The sequence below is a fragment of the Hyaena hyaena genome, unplaced genomic scaffold (assembly GCF_003009895.1).
Source record: "Hyaena hyaena isolate Hyena2069 unplaced genomic scaffold, ASM300989v1 scaffold_321, whole genome shotgun sequence".
Taxonomy (NCBI): domain Eukaryota; kingdom Metazoa; phylum Chordata; class Mammalia; order Carnivora; family Hyaenidae; genus Hyaena; species Hyaena hyaena.
In genome coordinates this window covers 867,604-888,178 of record NW_024080953.1, presented here as the reverse complement: position 1 = coordinate 888,178, position 20,575 = coordinate 867,604, and the positions used below count along the sequence as shown (strand labels likewise).

Here is a 20,575-nt window from a genome sequence, read left to right as displayed (position 1 = left end):
CTCTCTGTTATTTTCTTACTGTGTGACCTTGGACAAATCACTTCTCTTTCAGGTTTTCCCTTTCATCCCATCCTCTTCCTCCACCAGAAAAAAAAAATCATCCTAGGAGATCTAAAAAAGGTAAGACTATATGAGATGATTATTTAACGAGCTCTGTTGTGTTGCTCAGATTGAAGTCTGTAGCTAGCTTCGGCCCCCTGAGCTGCCCTTCATTTTCAGAGATAAAGAAATCGAGGTCTGAATTTTCCCCAATTCAGTATCAAGTCAGGGCTCAGTACCAAAATTTCCCATCCTGATGCTGTTATATATTTTTAATCCTGCACCATATAGTGTAGCTTTCAAAATGATTAATGTGACTCAGAAAGCTTGAAACATGTTCCTGACACGGCTTACTCAGACAAATGTCTCCTTTTTTTTTTTAGTGTATATGTGAAAATGGGGGTAAAGGGTAATTCTACGTATTAGAGGGAACAAGGTAAGCAATTGATTCCTTAGGATCTGATAGGCTATATATTCCAAAAGTCTACTGAAATACAATTCTCTCTGGCAGAGGTGACTTTTTAAGCAATTATGCAAGTAGCAGGACAGTGAGGGAAGCCCAATAGATGCACCTGGAGAGCGAATAGAGGTTAAAACTGAGAAAACAGTTGCCCAGTTCATAATATCCTCCAGGGTCAGATCTAGGAAAACCCTTCCAGCAGCCTCGGACTCAAGGCGCCCAAGTTTACTCACTTCCACGCATTCTATTGATTCACACTTGCGTCCTTCAACAGGTAGCGCCAATTACAGCTCACAAAACATGCCCCCCCCCCCCCCCCAGCATACTGGCCAATCTCTCCGTCAATCAAATACTTCATCCACCTTTCTAAACTCTCCCCTCCCCCTTTCATTGGCTTTTCCTTCGGCCTATCCCTAAATTTCTTCCGTGCCTCGCGACCGCGGAACTTGACTCTATGGAGCCTAGGATTGGAGCAGAGGCTGTTCCCTCCCTTTGACGTACCGTAACTCTCCGCCCCTTTCTCCAGCGCCGCGCGGCCTACAGTGGAGGGGGCGGGGCAAGCTAGGGGGCGTTCCAGGGGGTGGAGCTTGCATCCCACGGCGGGAGGGCGGAGCCTTCTTTGGAGCCTGCCTGCTTGGTTAGGACCTCGGAGAGCGCCGGGCGCCGCGACCAGAGGAACCGGAGAAGCGGCCGCAGTCGGACGGGACTGACGCCTGCTAGCCCGCCTCCCTCCGCACTTTCAGCTTCTCCGGCTGGCTGGCAGCTAGTGGCGGCCGAGGAAGGTGCCTAAGTCTGGAGTCAGATAGGCATCCCTCTGGGACGCCGACGCCGCTGTCCAGCCGAGGCTCCCTCACACCTGTGTGTGTTCATGAGCGTGAGCGCCCGCGCGCGAATTTCTGTGTGAGTGTGTTTGAGTGTGCTCCGGCTGGGCGCGCGTAAGTCTGTGTGAGGGTGTTTGTGTGTGCTCGGTGCCTAGGCGCTCGGCCCGGGTAGGGACCGCGGGAGCGGTGGCTCTGCGCGCCCAGCAGGCTGAGGCGGGACTTGGGCCGCAGCTGTCGCCGACACTGCCTCACGTCCCCCAGGAGCCGCCGCGGTGCTGCGGGGAGAGCGGACGGGCGGGCGAGCGCGGCGGCGGCTGAGGGCAGAGTGGGTGGGGGGGAAAGAAGGGGGAGAAGACGGAGGAGGGCTGAAGACGCTGGGGGGGGGGGGAAGGGGGAGGCGAAGAGAGAAGCGGAGGCAGCGGGCGCCACTGCTCGCCCCTCCCGTCTGCTGTTGCTGTGGGTCACCCGCAGATGTTTTGGGGTCCGGCTATTGGGGGGTGAGAAATGGAAAAAAGCCTCCCCTTCATTACCTACTGAGAAGAAGGAAGTGTTGAAGATGAGGAGGGAGAGTCCAGAAGGTGGTAGCAGAGTAAATACCCGCTTTCCCACCGCCCAACCCCAATATCGTTTTTCTGAAAATATTCTGGGCTGAATCTTTAGAAAGAAAGCCCGCCCTTAAGAGAGACAGAGTCTTGGTCTGTTGGACTCCGGCTTGATTGTATAATAATAATGATGATATAATGCTAATGACGATGATGACACTGCCTTTTATTTTTACCCCACTGCTGATAAAGCGTAGCTACAGCTGGGGATAAAGCCCTTGAAAATTTGATGTATGAGGAGGAAGTACTCTTGCCTTTAGAGCTATATTTTATTATTTCTTTTTAAAGGATGTTCTTAGAATTAAAATTTGACAAAATGAAGCCTCACTCTCTCGCCCTCTCTCTCTCTTTTTATTAGTCATTTGTAGCCAATGCTCGTAAAATGGGGACTGGCTACTGCCTTGACTAATATGAAAATCTTAACACTTTTACTCGTGTATAAGTCCATGTATTAAGTGACCTTTCCTTTGAATTTCTCAACAGTTTTTAAAATGAAGAAGTTTAATTTCCGAAAAGTTTTGGATGGCTTAACTGCCTCCTCCCCTGGCAGTGGTAGCAGCAGTGGCAGTAACAGCGGTGGCGGGGCTGGAAGTGGTTCCGTACATCCAGGAGGGACTGCAGGGGTTCTCAAAGAGGAGATTCAGGAAACCCTGACTTCAGAGTATTTCCAGATTTGCAAGGTAAGTTTCGAATTGGCTTAAAGCCCATTATTTCGTTATTTCACTGTTGTGAGGAAAGAATCATTAAAACAAAACAAAACAAACGACTCACCAGGGACTGGAAATTGTTGAGATGCCAGCATCAGGCAGTCCTGGGGAGAGAACTCTATAGATAGATGTTTGAATTAATAAAGATATTCTAGGCATCGACTTCAGCATCAATTTAAAAAGCAATGGTGATTTAAAGTGGAAATAAGCAAACATAAAAAGTAGAATTTGCAATGTCAAGACCCAAATTGTGGACACATTTTTAATGTAATAATCATTCTGGTTAATTCCATGTTGACATTCAGAGAAACTAATTGTTCTTTTATTTCACTGTGCAGTATAAAATGATTACAACTATTAAGATGTTGCTAGAAGTAATAGGTAAATGAACACATCCATTTTAAAAGACCTAACAGTATTGTTTTAAATTCATTATTTAAAATTCTATATGAAAACAACCTCGTATTCTTAAATTTTTAAACAAATCCATGGACTTAATCCTTGTAAGAAAAATAACCTCTGTTCTGGTTTAGTGAGGAAACATTTTGGATAATTATACTGGAATGTTCAACTTCTAATGAATAAGCGAAAGAGTTTCTAGTTTCTGATGGGGAGAGATGAGAATTTTCAAAACAAACATTTTGTTACTATATAGATATTGTTATATTTTCTGACATAAAGTAGTTTATATTTTTATTGTTTTCTTTGGGGGGGGGAGAAGTTAGCCTAGGAATGTGCTCTTGACTTCCATGTAGAATTAAAAATCTAAGTCATTCGTATGATATTGATGAACATAGTTTTAAAATGTGTTGGAATACATTAGAACAAATCATAAATTTTTGAAATCACAGAAATTATTAAATGTTTTGGTACTTCAAAAGAATTTTTTGAAATTATTAAAATTGTTTTTATAGTAAATAACATATATAATGGGGTAAGTTTAAATTATTGTCTTATTTGCTATTCTTGGTAGGATCATTATAAAAACATTAAACCTGTATTTATTAAAACATTATGTATTAATTTATTTAACAGTGAGTGTATTTAGAATTAGATTAAAAGATATAATTCTACTCTGTGAAGTTTGCATGCATACAGTTTTGCATACAAAGTTATATATAATTACATTCTCAATTTGAAATAATAGGATTGCCTGGGTGGCTCAGTCAATTGAGCCTCCAACTTTGGCTCAGGTCATGATCTTGCAGTTTGGTTCATGGGTTTGGGCCCTGTGTGGGGTTTTGTGCTGACAGCTCAGAGCCCAGAGCCTGCTTTGGATTCTGTGTCTCCCTCTATCTCTGCCCCTCCCCTGTTCGTGCTCTGTATCTCTCAGAAATAAACATTAAAAAAAAAAAAAAGGAATAATGGATATATTGTCAGATCAGGGGCTTAATATTGGTCATGAAAGAAATATGGGAAAGGGTCTTAGGGGCTCAAATTTTAACTGCTAGTTAGGAGAATAATTCTATGATTATCTAATATTTGGTGTATTACTTTCCCATTCTTTTTTTTTTTTAATGTTTTATTTATTTCTAGGAGAGAGAGAGAGAGAGAGAGTGAATAGGGGAGGGTCAGAGAGAGAGGGAGTCACAGACTGAAACAGGCTCCAGGCTCTGGGCTGGCAGTCAGCACAGAGCCCGACGCGGGGCTCGAACCCACGAACCGCGAGATCATGACCTAAGCCAAAGTCGGACGCTTAACTGACTAAGCCACCCAGGCGCCCCTACTTTTCCATTCTAAGATTCTGAAAAAATTTCCAAAATCTCTTAGTTCATGAATGTGAGGCAGGAGAGTTTTAGAAAGATAAAATTGTTATAGAAATGGTAGACCTCTGAAACAGAGTAGCCTTGGACTGTTGAGGTTTTAAATCTGGTAGAGGAGGTTTAAATTAAAAATTTCAGGGGAAATGAGTGAATGGAAGAGAGGAAAGTGGGAGATATATAGTTGTCTTCCTATTTATTCAGACAGGAAATAGTCATGAGAAGTGGCAAAAGTTAAATATGCATTACTTCAAAAACATATGGCATGGTAGGAAGAACACTGGCCTAGGAATTAGATTGTATTTTATTTAAAGCTCTCTCACTTGCTAACCACGTAATCTTGGGCAAGCCATTGATCTGCCTTGAGCCTTGATTTTCTCATCTGTAGTATGGTAATAAGCATTTCTGCTCTTCTGACCTACGAGGGTTATTGGGAAGATCAAACAAGATAATTAGGTGAAGGCAATGTATAAATTTGGAAAAGATGTTAAAATATGTATTTTTATATTCTTAAAACTTTTAAATCACATTATTCTTGGTGGAATGACTATAACCAGTGGGTTATAATAATATAGGTAACAAAATTATACTTTCAAAGAAATTAGGAGGATAGATAGCTGTATAAGTGGAACATTAATAATACTGAAAGGTTACTAAATGGGGAAAATACTATGGCATCTTTGGATAGCAATATACTTAATTTTTAAAAGTGATTTTATGATTGTACTTTAGGTTACCTGGACTATAATAAAATATATAAAAATGGATTAAGAAAATTCCAAAATTAGGACTGTTACTAAAATGGGGACTTCATTTGGACTCACTAATGGAATGTGCAAAGAACATTCTATTCTGAGCACTAAGAAGTTGGCACCTTTTGGGTACTTGTACCTTTTCCACATGATCAAAATCAAAGTATAAATCTGTAATCTGCTCATTTGAAAGCCATCCTCCTCTCTATTATCTGATCAGTCACCAAATCCTATCTATTCAATTTCCTTTGTATTTCTGAAATTTATTCCCTTTTCACCATCTCCAGTACCTGTTCATTCTATCATATTTTCTTAGTTAGTCTCTTGAAATCACTTCCTACCTTATCTTACCTCTACTTTTACCCTACTCCAATTTATTTTGTTATAATAAAGGTTATATCTGAACTTTAATGTTAATTATTTCATTTTCCTGCTAAAAATTGTATGTTCATTTCCCTAGAGCAATGATGCTCTATAAAAGCCCCATGTCATACCCAGTAAATAACCTCTATTAAAACAAATAAATATACCTTATTGGCATACATTTAAAAATAAATTATAATAATAAATTATACAGATATTCAATAAAAATCTTGTATTTAATATTTGGTTTTTGTTGTATAATATTATCCCTGTCAGGTGGTAGGACTTTTGCTGGCCTTATAAAACAATGACAAATGTATAAGAAGTTCAAAAACAGAAATGGTAGAAGAAAATTTGGTTCAAGTTTATCAAAAAACAAGTTAATACATGAGTTTATTGCAATCTAAGTTCAGTATGTATGCATTTGAATGCCCATGTTATTCAGATATTTATGAAATACATGAAGAGCCTTTTCTGAACTTGAATACTGTGAAACACAATTTGAAACTACTCTATACAAAAAATGTCAAGGTGCTTAACTTGATCTATATCAAGATAAAGCTCTTATTTACCTCTCCATTCTCATTTCCTTGATTTCCTAAGCATATTGCATTCCCTGAAAGCACTGTATTTTCTCATATTTCAATGCCTTTCCTTGATCTGTTGCTTTGACTAGAATATCCTTTCCAGCTTTAATAAAATTGGAGAATTCCTAGTTACATTTTATCTCATAGTTAAAATATCATCTCCATGAAAACAATTCTGACCACTGCCTTCCTCTTTTACTGCCAGAGTAAGCAGAATTAGTTTTTTTTTTCTTCTTCTTTTTTCCTATAGCACCTGGAATATTCCTATAGTGTGAATTTAGCACCTTACTATGATTAGAAAATTTATTTTTCGGTCATTGTCCTTATATTGTCAGCTCTATGAGAGGCAAATATATTTTGTTTCCTTACCATTACTAGGCTGCTTACTACCTAGTATACCAGTGGTTCTCAATTCTGTGTAAAAGAAAGATTTCTACCTCCACTCATTTTAGAGAATCCACATCTAGGGATGGGGTCTAGGCACTTGCATTTTTTGAAAAGGCCCCCCAGGAGATTCTGATACACAGTCAGTATTGAGAATGATTACAGTAGGCACCTAATATACTTTATGAATTAAACAGTATATACATGGCTGGTTGATTAAAGCAGAAAGTCATTAATAAAGATATATGTCTTAAACATTTTATTTTAACTGAAAATGTATATACTTCAATGTAGAGACCACTTGATAAATGAACAAGATTTTTGTTGTTGTTGTTGAGTATTGGTTCTGTAATTGGAATTCTGTGTGGACTTTTCTTCCATAAACCATCCCAAATTCATTATGTATAATTTATGGTTTTAACTTATTTAAAGTAGAATAAGAATTTCTTTGCTTTTGAAGAAAAATGTCAAGTCCTTTTAGATGATATATATGTATTATCTGGCAGTTTATACACATGATGAATATATAGTTGACCCTTGAACAATGTGGGGGGGGGTTTAAAGGTGTGGAACTGCACATGATTGAATATCTGTATATATTCTACTCCCCCAAAACTTAACTCCTTAAAAACTTTGTCTCCCCATAACTTAACTACAGTCTACTGTTGACCAGAAGGCTTACTGATAACATAAAGTTGATTAATACATATAGTTTGTATATGTATTATACAGTGTATATTTACAATAAGCTAGAGAAAAGAAAATGTTATTAAGAAAATCATAAGGAGGGGCGCCTGGGTGGCTTAGTCGGTTAAGCGTCTGACTTTCGCTTAGGTCATGATCTCGCGGTTGTGGGTTCGAGCCCCGCGTCGGGCTCTGTGCTGACTGCCAGCTCAGAGCCTGGAGCCTGTTTCAGTCTGTGACTCCCTCTCTCTCTGACCCTCCCCTGCTCACGCTGTCTATCTCTCTCTCTCTCTCTCTCCTAGAAATAAATAAAAATATTAAAAAAAAAAAAAGAAAATCATAAGGAAGTAAAAATACATATATAGTAATATGTATTTATCGAAAAAAAATTCCAAGCATCAGTGGACCCATGCAGTTCATACTCATGTCGTTCAAGTGTCAACTGTATATACATATATATAAAGTATAGGTGAGTGTATACACACACATAATATATATATAGATGTGTGTGTGTATAAAAAAATCTATCAATCTATCTTCATCCCTATAGTTAATTGACCCACATCTAATTAGGCTGGGAGTAGTAAAGCCTGAGTATTTAAGCTAGAGTTTACTAGTTTCAAGTATTCAGTGAACCATTAATGTTAATCCATGTTTAACAAGGAGAATGGAAAGTTTTTGCTAATCTAGTGAGTTGGTTAAGTTAAATTTAGCTTCGTTTGTAAGATCTTCCATTTTACCTTCAGAATAGTCCTATAAAGAAGGCAAGGAAAATGTAATTATTTTTATTTTACTGATAAGACATCAGAAACCAGAGATTTTAAGTGGTATCCTTAGGTCTTCTTGTTGGTAGGAGGCATACTAAGTTTAATGCTCTATTCTTCCATTATTAAGTCTAGTATTTTTCTGCTTTATCTTCCTAACTTATTAGAAAAGACAACATGGTTAATTCCTTAGAAAACATAGGGAGTTCCAAAAAATAGACTATTTTGTTGACTATTTTGTTGATGTATTCAAAATAAATCCTAAGTCTGATTTCATTTCTTTACCACCACATCTTTTGCCTGGACTACTATTACTCAGTAGCTTTCTAGGTATTTTCTCTGTTCTCTCTCAGGCTCCTCTTTCATAATAAGTAGTAGAATCCCTTTAAAATTTAAATCATATTATGCCATTCCTGCTCAAAACTCTCCAGTGACTTTTTATTTCTCTTAAAAATGAAAACAAAATCCCATTAATGTCTTATAAAGATCCAAATGATCTGGCCCTGACAAGATAATCATTTTCAAGTGTACTTCCTGTTACTTACTCTGCATCAGCTACATTGGCTTTCTTACTGTTTCTCAGACGTAATTCCTGCCTCAAGACTTTTTTATTTGCTTTTCCTTTCAACAGAACACTTTTCCTCCTTAATAATTATATTACATATTCCCTTTATGTTATTTAGTTCTAAATTAACTAATTGTTAACTTCTCAGAGAGATCTTCATTGACCACTGCTCATTCTCTCCCCTTGCTGCCCTTATCCTGATTACTTTTTCTCGATAACACAACTGCCTGCCATTAAATTATATATTTATTTGCTTATTGCTTGCTTCTCCTATCATAATTTAACAACATGGGGGTAGGGCTTTATTATGTTCACAACTATCTTACCAATTCATAGAACAGTGCCTGCCATATATAAGGTAATTAAATATTTTTTGAATGAATAAATGAGAACAGGGAAGGTAATAGAATGATGTATTAAAAGCAAACTAGGTATTATTTTGAACAGCATCTTGGAAAAGGCTTTTATGGAATAAATTTATATTACATGAAGACAAGGAAACTATTCAGTGAAAGTGACACCATTTTAGGAATATAGTATACAATTTTCAAAAAGACATAGAAAAAGAAGATTGTAGAAATATTCAATTAAGGTGCACCTGGGTGGCTCAGTCGGTTGAGCATCTGGCTTCAGCTCAGGTCATGATCTCACGGTTCGTGGATTCGAGCCCTGCGTCGGGCTCTGTGCTGACAGTCATCTCAGAGCCTGGAGCCTGCTTCAGATTCTGTGTCTCCCTCTCTCTCTGACCCTCCCCTCCTCACGCTGTCTCTCTCTCTCAAAAATAAATAAAAACATTAAAAAAAATATTCAATTAAATTTCAGTTTTTATTGGGGCACATGGGTGGCTCAGTTGGTTAAGTGTCCAACTTCAGTTCAGGTTATGATCTCACAGTTCATGAGTTCAAGCCCTGCACTGGGCTCTGTGCTGACAGATTTGGATTCTGTGTCTCCCTCTCACTCTGTCCCTCCTCCACACATGCTCTATGTTTCTCTTTTTCTCAGAAATAAACATTAAACAAAATTTTTAAAAAATTAAATAAATTTCAGTTTTTATTGAGAAAGATAAAAGGAACATTTTTATTGCTAAATCATCTTTTTAGGGGAACAATTCAGAAGTACTAGATTGACAGTGACAAACATATGGGATGATCTAGACCTAATTAACAAAATAGACAAAAAGAAATCTATCACTAGAACCAGATGGCATAATTCCTTAAGTTTTGAATAAACTCTTAAAATAGCCAACTCAATATTCATTAACATTTGTAAGCTATTTTTATAAAAAGGTCATAGTGTCAGAGCCAACTTGCAGATAACTAGTGTAACTTCTGCAAGGAAATGGTTTTGTAATCATGATGCTTATACCAGATATAACATCAGATCTTCCCAGATATATAAGTATAAAGTCAGAAACATGGTGTGGACTGTGGATAATTAGGCTTTCCAGGACCCCGGAAAGCTGAAGGAGGTCAAGTGCCTAGGTTTTCCTGATTATTATCTTTTCTTCAGGTTTCCCATTGTCTCCACATTCTTCTAATTTCACGTATCTTTACTTGGGAGATTTTGTAACTGAGTTTGGCACAAGACTGTGAGCACAGTTCTACATATTTGCAATTTTCATTCATTATAATATTCCCTGAGATGTGTGGACTTGTCTCATTCTGTGCTATAATTAGTATTATAAAAGGTAATATAGTTGACATAGTAGGATAACTTATTATGGATAAAGCATCTGACAATAACTTCATGTTTCTGTCATCGAAATGGACAGTTGAGGGTAGGTATTTTTAAGAATAGGAATGGAGGTAAACCAGAAGACTTAACCTACCTTACTAGGGTTGAGATGGTAACAAATTTAAGAATCAAATGATTAAAATTAATTTCTTAAAGAATCAGCAACAAGGGTACCTGGGTGGCTCAGTCTGTTAAACATCAGGCGCTTGGTTTTGGCTCAGGTCATGATCTCATGGTTTCATGGGTTTGAGCCCCATGTTGCACTCTGTGCTGGCAGCATGGAGCCTGTGTGGGATTTTCTCCCGTTCCCTGTCTCTCTGCCTCTCCCCAAGTTGTGTTGTCTCTATCTCTGTCAAAAAAATAAACTTAAAAAAAATCAGAAACAAAAGCCAGGTTATTCAGTTACGCTAGGCTCTCTACTTTGTTTATCCTAAGAGCATAAGGGTGCAGGTATAGGCTCATGTAAGGTATTATAGACTTGTAGGAAGTATGTTCATAAATTTTTTAAGTTACTATAGAGAAAAATCACATTTTCTTACAAAAAGTCCTTTGGTGCTATTATATTGTCAGCAAATTGGATTATCGGTTTCATTTAGTATGGCAGTTCTTCTCCTAAAAGCAAATAGTGCTCTTACTCAATAATGAAAAACAACTTTTCCTCTAGCTACCACAGTCAGACAAGAAGAAGAAATGAAAGGCATCCAAATTGGTAAGGAAGAAGTAAAACTGTCACTATTTGCAGATGACATCATACTGTATATAAAAACTTGAGAGACTCCACCAAAAAACTACTAGAACTGATAAGTGAATTCAGTAAAATTGCAGGACACAAAATTAATATACGGAAATCTATTGTATTTCTATACACTAATAGTGAAGTAGCAGAAAGAGAAATTAACAATCCTATTTACAGTTACACCAAGAATAAAATACCTGGGAATAAACAACTAAAAAGTGAAAGACCTGTACTCCAAAAACTATAAAACACTAATGAAAGAAATTGAAAATGACACAAACAAATGGAAATATATTACATGCTCATGGATTGGAAGAACCATTTGTTAAAATAAACCATACTATTCAAAGTAATCTACAGATCATTAGATTAGCAATCCCTATCAAAATACCAACAAAGTTTTTCACAGAATTAGAGCAAATAATACTAAAGCTTGTATAGAACCACAAAAGACCCTGAATAGCAAAATCAATCTTGAGACAGAAAAACAAAAGTAGAGGAATCACAATCCCAATTTCAAAACTCCATTAATCAAAATAGTATGATAACTGGCACAAAATAGACACAGAGAGGAAATGGAATAGAAAACCCAGAAATAAACCCACACATACATGGTCAATTAATCTGTGAGAGAGTAGGCAAGAATATACAAAGACTGTCTCTTCAAGAAATGGTTCTGGGAAAACTGGGCATCTACATGCAAAAGAATGAAACTGGAATATTTTCTTATACCATACACGAAGGCAAGGGAAACAGAAGCAAAATTAGACTAGTGGAACTAAACCAAAATAAAAAGCTTTTGTACAGTTAAGGAAGCTATCAGCAACATGACAAATCAACCTACTGAATGGGACAATATTTGCAAATCATATATCTGATAAGGGTTAATTTCCAAAACATAAAAAAGGACTTCTACAGCTCAATACCAAAGAACCAAATAAACGGATTGAAAAATGGGCAGAAGACCTGAATGACATTTTCCCAAAAAAGACATACAAATGGCCAAAAGAGACATGAAAAGATGTTCAACATCACTAATCATTAGGGAAATGCAAATCAAAACCACAATGTGATACCACCTTGTCAGAATGTCAAGAATCAAAAAGATAAGAAATAACAAGGTTTGGGAAGGATATGGAGAACAAGGGACCCTGTGTGCTGGGTTGATAGGAATGTAAATTGATGCAGCCATTGTGGAAAATAGTATGGAGGTTCCTCAAAAAATTAAAAATGAAAGAATGATCTAGTGATTTAATCACTGGATGTTTATGCAGAGAAAACAATAACACTATTTTGAAAAGATATGTACCCTTATGTTTGTTGCATTATTTATACTAGCCAAATTATGGAAGGACCCCAAGTGTTCATCAATAGATGAAAGGGTAAGGAAGATGTGGCATGCATATATAATGGAATATTATTCAGCCATAAAAAAAATGAGATCTTGCCATTTGCAACAACATGGAGGGACCTAGAAGGTATAATGCTAAGTGAAGTAAATCAGGCAGAGAAAGACAGATGCTATATGATTTTACTTATGTATGGAATTCAAGAAAGAAACTAAGAAAAAGGCAAAAGAAAAACAGATTCTAAAATACAGAGAACAAACTGGAAGTTGCCAGAGGGGAGGTTGGTGAGGGGATGGGTGAAATAGATAGAGGAGATTAAGAATACATTTACTGTGATGAGCACTGAATAACGTATGGAATTGCTGAATCATATTGTATACCTGAAACTAACAACACTATGTTAATTATACTTCAACTAAATATATATATATATATACATATATATATATAATATGTAATAGTGCTAGCATACTTTGTATATATTTCAATATAGAACTAATTTAAAAACTTACATAATTTCCAAGTTTGTTTATCTGTAGGATTATTACTAATGATTAAACCAAATTCCTATTTCTTAACGTTTAGTGTATTGCTGTAGACCCCCTTCTGCCTTCACCAGAAGATTGCCTGCAAAAAATCGTAGGGTTAACTGTTACATAGTTTACTTTTAATGATAGAATAATTGTATTTCTTTCCCATATTATAATTCTGTACATCATTTACATATTAATTTGTTAGCAATAACTTTGTATTCATTAAAGATTTCAAGTAGAAGTCCTGTTTTAAGCTTTAAATTGAATTTTTGTTGTATTCGAGAAAACTGAGTTTTTTGTTCCTACTTGTTAAAATAATGATCTTTGTAAAAGAATTTGGTTATAGCTATAATGCTCTATTTAAAGAAGATAAATTTAAACATCTTTTTAATATTTGAAAGGCTAATCTCTTAATGCATATAATATACTGGGAACTCATTCCTCACTTTCTAAGTAATTCTAAAATTTATTGATAAGAAGTGTTAGAAAATCAATGATTAAGTTTTAGGGGCGCCTGGGTGGCTTAGTCGGTTAAGCCTCCGACTTCGGCTCAGGTCATGATCTTACATTCATGGGTTCGAGCCCCGCATCGGGCTCCATGCTGACAGCTCAGAGCCTGGAGCCTCCTTTGGATTCTGTGTCTCCCTCACTCTCTGTCCCTCCCCCTCTCATGCTCTGTCTCTCTCTATCTCAAAAATAAATAAAAACATTAAAAATTAAAAAAACATTAAAAATTTAAAAAATTGTTAAGTTTTAGAAAGCCAAAAATAGAAAGCATTTTTAAAGGTTTTGGACAAAGTAGTTGTAAAAAATAGACTACAAGGTCTCCAGAAAGTACATAAAGGTCCACAGTGATATCTTTGTAGAGGCCTGGTTAAATGGAATATTCATAGTCACTGAAAGAATATGAGAAGATATTTTAATAAGTTTATTTCTCAAATAATATTTAGTATACAATATTAAAAATGATAGTACATAAACCATTCTCACCTGACTATAATAAGAGTGAAATAATACTTTTTGGTTGATTTATTTTACAAAATCAGTTAATGATATTTTCTGGACCTATTTAAGATACTAGAAGAAGAGAATGATTTTAGTTCTATTGGAGGTTTAAAATTACCAGTTGATATTGATAGTATATAGAATTATTTTGAGTATAATTGTGTATAATCAATATGATGAATTTGAATACAAATATAATTAAAGTTTTAATTTTAGGTATCTTATAATTGGATTATATGTATCCAGTAAGTATTTCTTGGATTGAAAATAGCATAAAAACATCATCATATTAGGATATATACATTTCATTATAAATAAAATTGATCATTATGTAATGATGATGGTTTTAGGTGTAGATTTGATACCTGGATTCAAAAGGTAAGGATTTGTAGTTAGAGAACACTGTTATTTTTTAAAATTTTTTCTGCTTTGCTAAGCATCTATAAATTTTGGTAGCATTAGAAACTAGTACTTTACCTAAGTGTACACAATAAAATTAGACGGTCAAGAAAATTAATTGGATTGCTTAATGTTTAGTCTAATTTATTTATTATAATTGACTAAACACCTGTCTATAAATCTGCAAACCAAAAATGTTTGAAAATCATTAGTATCATAATCAGTTGAGAAGTTGGATTGAATCTGAGGGAAATGCTTACAGTTTGTAAACAAACACCTGAGTAAATGAGAAATGTAAGCCTAAAAAAGAAGATATAGGAGGAATAAGCAGAATAAGAGGAAAGCTCAAGAGTAGAGGTAAATAATCTGATGCTTTCTTGTCTCAGCATTGCAAAAATGTCAAGGATGATGAAAACAAAGCAAACAAATTAAAAACAAACCAGAGCTGAGAGAGCCCATTTAGACCAGGAGGAAATGATTAGGGTAAAATATTTTCAGTAAGATAATGGATAAAATTAAGGTCACACTATAATAGGGAATAGAGTTGATAGAATCAGTACTTTAAGAGTAGGTGTGTAAGGAGACAAGTGGTAGGAAAGTAGCAGTGATGGTAGATATTGATATCATTTTGGTATATTGTAGTGGAGATAATATAGTTGAGCCATAGAAAAGAAGTTGAGGCTACCAGAATGGGAAGTGTAGTAGAGTGGGGAATAGAGGAATAGAGGAAAGATATTCATTCCCTTTAAAGTAAAGGTCTCTGATCTGGAAATTTTTTCTTTACTTGATGAGTAAATTTTTTCTTTACTTGATTCATATTTCATTTGAATTCTCAGCAAACTGCTTTAACATCCTCTCGGGTAAATAAAAATATGAGATTCTACTAGAGTATTGCAGTAGTCTACTAGAAAATACATTGCATTGCATTTAAATTTCTATTCCTATTTCTAATTCTATAAATAGAATTGATAAATCTTCTAGTTTCCTATTTCTGCTGTAACAAATTATCAAAAACTTAGCAGCTTAAAGCAACACAAATTTATCAGCTTATAGTTCTGGAGGTCGGAAGACTGATATGGATATCACTGGGCTAAAATCAAGGTGTTGGTAGGGTTGCATCTCTTTCTGGAGGCTCTAGGAGAGTGTTTTCTTTCTTTCTGGCTTCTAGAGGCTGCTTGCAATTCTGTCTTCTTCCCAAAATTAGCTAGTTGAATCTTTCTCACATTGCATCACTATGACACTAACTTTTCTGCTTCCCTCTTCCATATTTAAAGATCTTTATGATTACATTGGGCCCACTAGGATAATCCAGATTAATCTCCCCTTTTCAATCTACTGATCAGTAATCTTCATTGCATCTGCAACCTTGATTCCCCCTTGCCATAAAAGCTACATATTCACAGATGCTTTAGGGAACTATTATTTTGCTTGCCACAAAGATGTTCTTACCTTCACTTATCTCTTTTATTTTTAGTTACTTTATGGAAAATAAAAAGAACAGAGAGAATAGTATAATGAACTCCTACTTTCAATAATTATCAATTTTGCAAATCTTGATCTGTCATTTCATTGTTTTAATGTAAATCTCAGACATTATGCCATTTCATCTGTAAAAACTTTTGAAATCAGATAAGAACTCCCTCCTTTTCTCCTTTTAAAAAATATAAACTTTTCCTCCTTTTTTCTTAAAAAATCTCCAGTACCATCATACATCTATAAACATTAACAGGGGCTTCTGGGTGGCTCAGTCGGTTGAGTGTCCTGGATGATGTATTGTGGTTTTTCTATCTCTGTCCCTTCCCCACTCATGTACTGTCTCACTCTGTCTCTCAAAAATAAATAAATGTAAAAAAATGTTTTTTAGATCATTAACAGAATTTCTTTATACACTCTAATATGTGGTTAATGTTTACATTTCCTCAGTTGCTCCATAATTTATTTTTGTAATTGATTTGTTTGGATTGGGAACACAATAAGGTTCACACTGCATTTTCATCTGGGTTCAAGTTATCTGTAATTTTTTTTACATTTATTTATACAGAGAGAGAGAAGGACACAGAATCTGAAGCAGACTCCAGGTTCTGAGCAAGCGTTCAGCATAGAGCCTGACTCGGGGCTTGAACCCACGAACTGTGAGATCATGACCTGAGCTGAAGTCAGACACTTAACCTACCGAGCCACCCAGGCTCCCCAAGTTACCTGTAATTCAAAGCATGTAAAGTCACAGAGTTTTATTTTGTTTTGTTTCATTTTGTTTTAAAGATCAGGTATCCTATGCTTTTTTGTATGTTGCTGAAAACAAAATTCTTTGCCTGTTTCCTTTCTGAACTGTTAGACTATATGTGAGGAAGTACGTGGGTTGTTCAGAGTACCACAAGTTGAAAAATAGACTTTAGAGTTTTAAAATTTGTTTTCTAGAGATGGTTCCATCTTTTAAGGAATTGGAAAAATGATATTTTTAAGTTAGCCCAAGCTATTCCTACTTCATGATGCTTTTGTGGGGGTAGATTTCCCTTAGAATATTGAAAAGAGGAAAATATTTAAAAAAACATAGAAGATGTGAAAATTAGGGGCGCCTGGGTGATTCAGTCGGTTAAGAGTCCAACTCTTGGTTTCAGCTCAGGTCATGTCACAGTTTTGTTGGTTCAAGCCCCACATTGGGCTCTACTGACAGCACAGAGCTTGCTTGGCATCCTCTCTCTCTTTCTCTCTCCCCCTCCCCCACTTGCACTGTCTCTGTCTCTCAAAATAAGTTAATTAATTAAAAAAAGAAAATGTGAAAATAAGACTGGAGTTGATTCTTTTGGTTGTGTTGAATGGTATTTTTTATCTATGACATAAGTTATTGGAAGGATTAGGATGGGATCCAGTTTTTACATGTCTCTTCTTTTAAGTGAATATTTAAAAGCAATGAAAAAATAAAATATTCATTTGACAAAGACTCTATAGTACTTAGGATTATATAGCAAGATGCTAAAAGTGGATTAGTCAACTCTATTTTCTTACTTAGATTTCTTCTAAGTTATAGGATATCCAAGACCTCGGTTAATAGGCTAAATATACTTGAAGAACTGGATTTGAGGGCAATCAGGAGAGAAACAGAATACTGATGAGGAACATACTTTGGTTTATTGAGAGTTCCATTTATAAATAATCTATACATTATTTTTATTGGTTACTTACATAATTCAGAAGGTTCCTTACTGTGATTCTCTTCCATCCTTAGGTAGTTTATTGAATTTTTCTTTGCGTTTTCTAGTTCTATCTTAAACAAAATTTCTTTGCAATTTGAGGTAATATACAATACTTTTGTGTTTTGACAGTTATTCAACATAGGTGTTAGGTGAATTCATTTACTTACGTATATTACTTACTATGTACTTATTATTTATTGAAGGCCTATTTTATATATAACTCTATACTAGGCATTTTGTAATTGGGCCATCATTTTTTTGAATTTGCAAGGCCAGAATACACTAAATGAACCATTTTTATTTTTATGTGATTAATGATTTGCATCAAATGTATTTAATTCATTTTTTAACTTTTATGAAAGTTCTTTGATCCTTTGCCCTTTCTTACTCTTTACCTTGTACTTCTTTTTTTTTTTAAATCATTTTTTAGTGTATTTGCTCTTTGTCCTTCATTTATATTAACTTCTATTTATATTCTCTTCGCTATAAGCTCTTTTGTTCTAAAATAATAGAACCTGGAAGATATTTAAAACATATTTCTTTTGCTAAAATTTTATTCTCCTAACAAGTCTAATACTCTTATTGAGACTATCAATATACCAAAATAGTTCTTTAAATCACTATTTCTCTTTTATTATCAATTTTTCTTTAAAAGGATTGAAAAATGTTTAATCTTGATCTGCTCAGTGTAATCTTCAATGAATTATCTTCAAATCAAGCTTTCTTATTCTCTGATAACTAATTTCTGCCTTCACACAAAGCAGGATTATACATTTATCATAAAAAATTTATTTAATTTTAACTTTCACAATACCCATGTATTTTATGCTGAGGAGAGCTATAAGATTAAAAACTTGGAGTAAAAGATAAATATTGAGAGGATACAGTCTAAGAGGTAAACACTTGAGAGTTGACAACTGAAAACAAAGTGGGGAAGAACAAGGAAGGAAGAATTTGAGGTGTAATTTATGCATAATAAAACTCACAGGTTTTAAATACTCAGTTTAATGAGTTTTGAAAGTTATATATATCCATGTAGCCATCAAAATATGATATAGAATACCTTATATTTCTTAAAGTTTCTTCCTGCTCCTTTCCAGTTAATTTCCCCCTTCCACACCTTTCCTGAGGCAATGAGTTCTTAGTTTTTATCATGATTTAGTATTGTTTGTTCTCAGACTTCATATAAATAGAATCTTACAATATGTATTGTGGGTGTGTCTTTCATGCAATGTAATGTTTTTGAGATTTTTCTGCCAAGTTGAATGTATCAGTAATTTCCCCCCTTTTTATTACTGTATAGTATTCCATCCAATATTTTTATTGAAAAATTACATTTCCATTAAAAATATAGATATGCTCATCACAGAAAATACAACAGGGTAGAGAGAAAAACATTCTGAAATTATCCATGCATCAAATATTCAGATACAGATAACAATTAGGTACTTTTTGGGTGTATTTTATTTCAGTATTTTTTATGTTTAGTTTTTGTTGTATGGAAATAAATGACCACTCAGATAAGAACAGAGCCTATTTGTTTAGAGCTTGTTATAGTGAGGGAGTTAGCCACCATTGCTTGCATTTGGCAAAGACTCAAAAACAAGTAGGGGAGTGGGGAAAGTTTTATAGTGGAAAAAAAAAAAGGGTAGATTTCAGATATGCTTTTATAGGAGATTGCTGGTATGGGGACCTGGAGGCAGGCTAACTATAAGTGGGGTATCCTATGTGATTAGTGTGGAAGTCATATTTGGGTTTCTCTTATTTGTACTGAGTTTGAAGTGTGTGGGGGGTAGGAGTCTGCAAAAACTAGGGAACCTGGCAGTCATTGACCAAATCCTGAAGTTCTGGGCTGATTACTGTAAAGTTGTGATTTGGCTTCCTGGAATGGTTGCTGCAGGGATCCTGGTTTTGTTTCGTAGGCTGGTTGCTGCAGTTTCTCGGCCAGAATCCCGTTGTTGTACCTGGTCTGGCCATTGTATATTGTTTGTTTGGTATTTCAGTTATATAATGGATATTATGCTATCTTATGTTATGGATCTTCCATAGAATTTTACATCCTAGGTTTTTTGGGTTAACATTAGAAGATAAACTTTTTTTATGTTATGAATTTTTTCTTTACATAAATTTAATGGCTTTGTAACATTCCATCCAGTGGAAACACTCTTCCTTTATTATTGGAAATTCAGGTTGTTTCAGTTTTATCCATTTTAAAAATAATGATGTAATCAATGTATGAGCATTAAGACAGTAGTATATATAGTACTATTTCCCCAGACTAGATTCCTAAAGGTAAAATAGTTGGGTAATATACTTGTATATATTTTGCTGAAAGGATTCACAAATTTAAACTCACTTTAGTAATATATAACTGCCAGTTTAATGATACTGTCACAAGCTTTAGGTGTTTAAAAATATTTTTCTTACTTTGGTAAATGAAAAATAGAAATTGTAGTTATTTTAATTTGTACTTTTTGTTATTAGTGATCTTGGTTATTTTCCTATACATTTGTTAACCAATTGAGTTTCTTACATGAATTTTTTTCTTCATATCTTTTACTGTCATCTCTTCGTTCTTAGTAATTTTATGTTAGTTTGTATAAAAATTTTATATATTAAATATGTCAATCATTTAGCTCTTTGTTCATTATTTATATATATATACACATATATTTGTACGTATTTGGGTATAGTTAAATCTACTCATCCCTTCCTTTTTATCTTCTAAGCAAAGACTCTACAATTCAGAATTTTGATTAAATAATCATTTCTATTTTGTTTTATTTTTCAGTGCTTTGATCTTTTATATTTTAATGTTTTTTATCCAGTTGGAATTTGTTTTGGTGTATAGTATGACTCTAAAGTTATTTTTCCTACAAATAACCCATCAGTTTTATCATAGTGTTTAACTGATTCTTCCATTTTCCACTAGTTGTGATATTCCTTTGTCATACATTAACTTTTGATAGATATTAGGATTTGTATCTGGGATAACAATGTTCTTCCATCTTTCTGCCTGTTCTTATGTCAGTACCATACTAACTTAATATTTAGGCTAAAGACTGGCCAAAATGTATAGAATGGGTTTTGGAACATTTGAAAGGAAATGCAGTTTTTGTGCCCATCAACCAGATTGC

The 20,575-nt window shown here is 34.9% G+C and overlaps 1 protein-coding gene across 1 annotated transcript in view; it reads left to right on the top strand.

Moving 5' to 3' along the window:
- The first annotated feature begins 1,307 nt into the window (after window positions 1-1,307).
- Window positions 1,308-20,575, top strand: part of STXBP5L (syntaxin binding protein 5 like) — a 360,126-nt gene continuing 340,858 nt past the window's right edge. Inside the window, exons 1-2 of the mRNA XM_039248873.1 lie at window positions 1,308-1,357; window positions 2,406-2,602. Of these exons, the coding sequence (XP_039104804.1) occupies window positions 2,414-2,602 (189 nt within the window). The 5' untranslated portion in view covers window positions 1,308-1,357; window positions 2,406-2,413. The remainder of the gene's footprint in view (window positions 1,358-2,405; window positions 2,603-20,575) is intronic.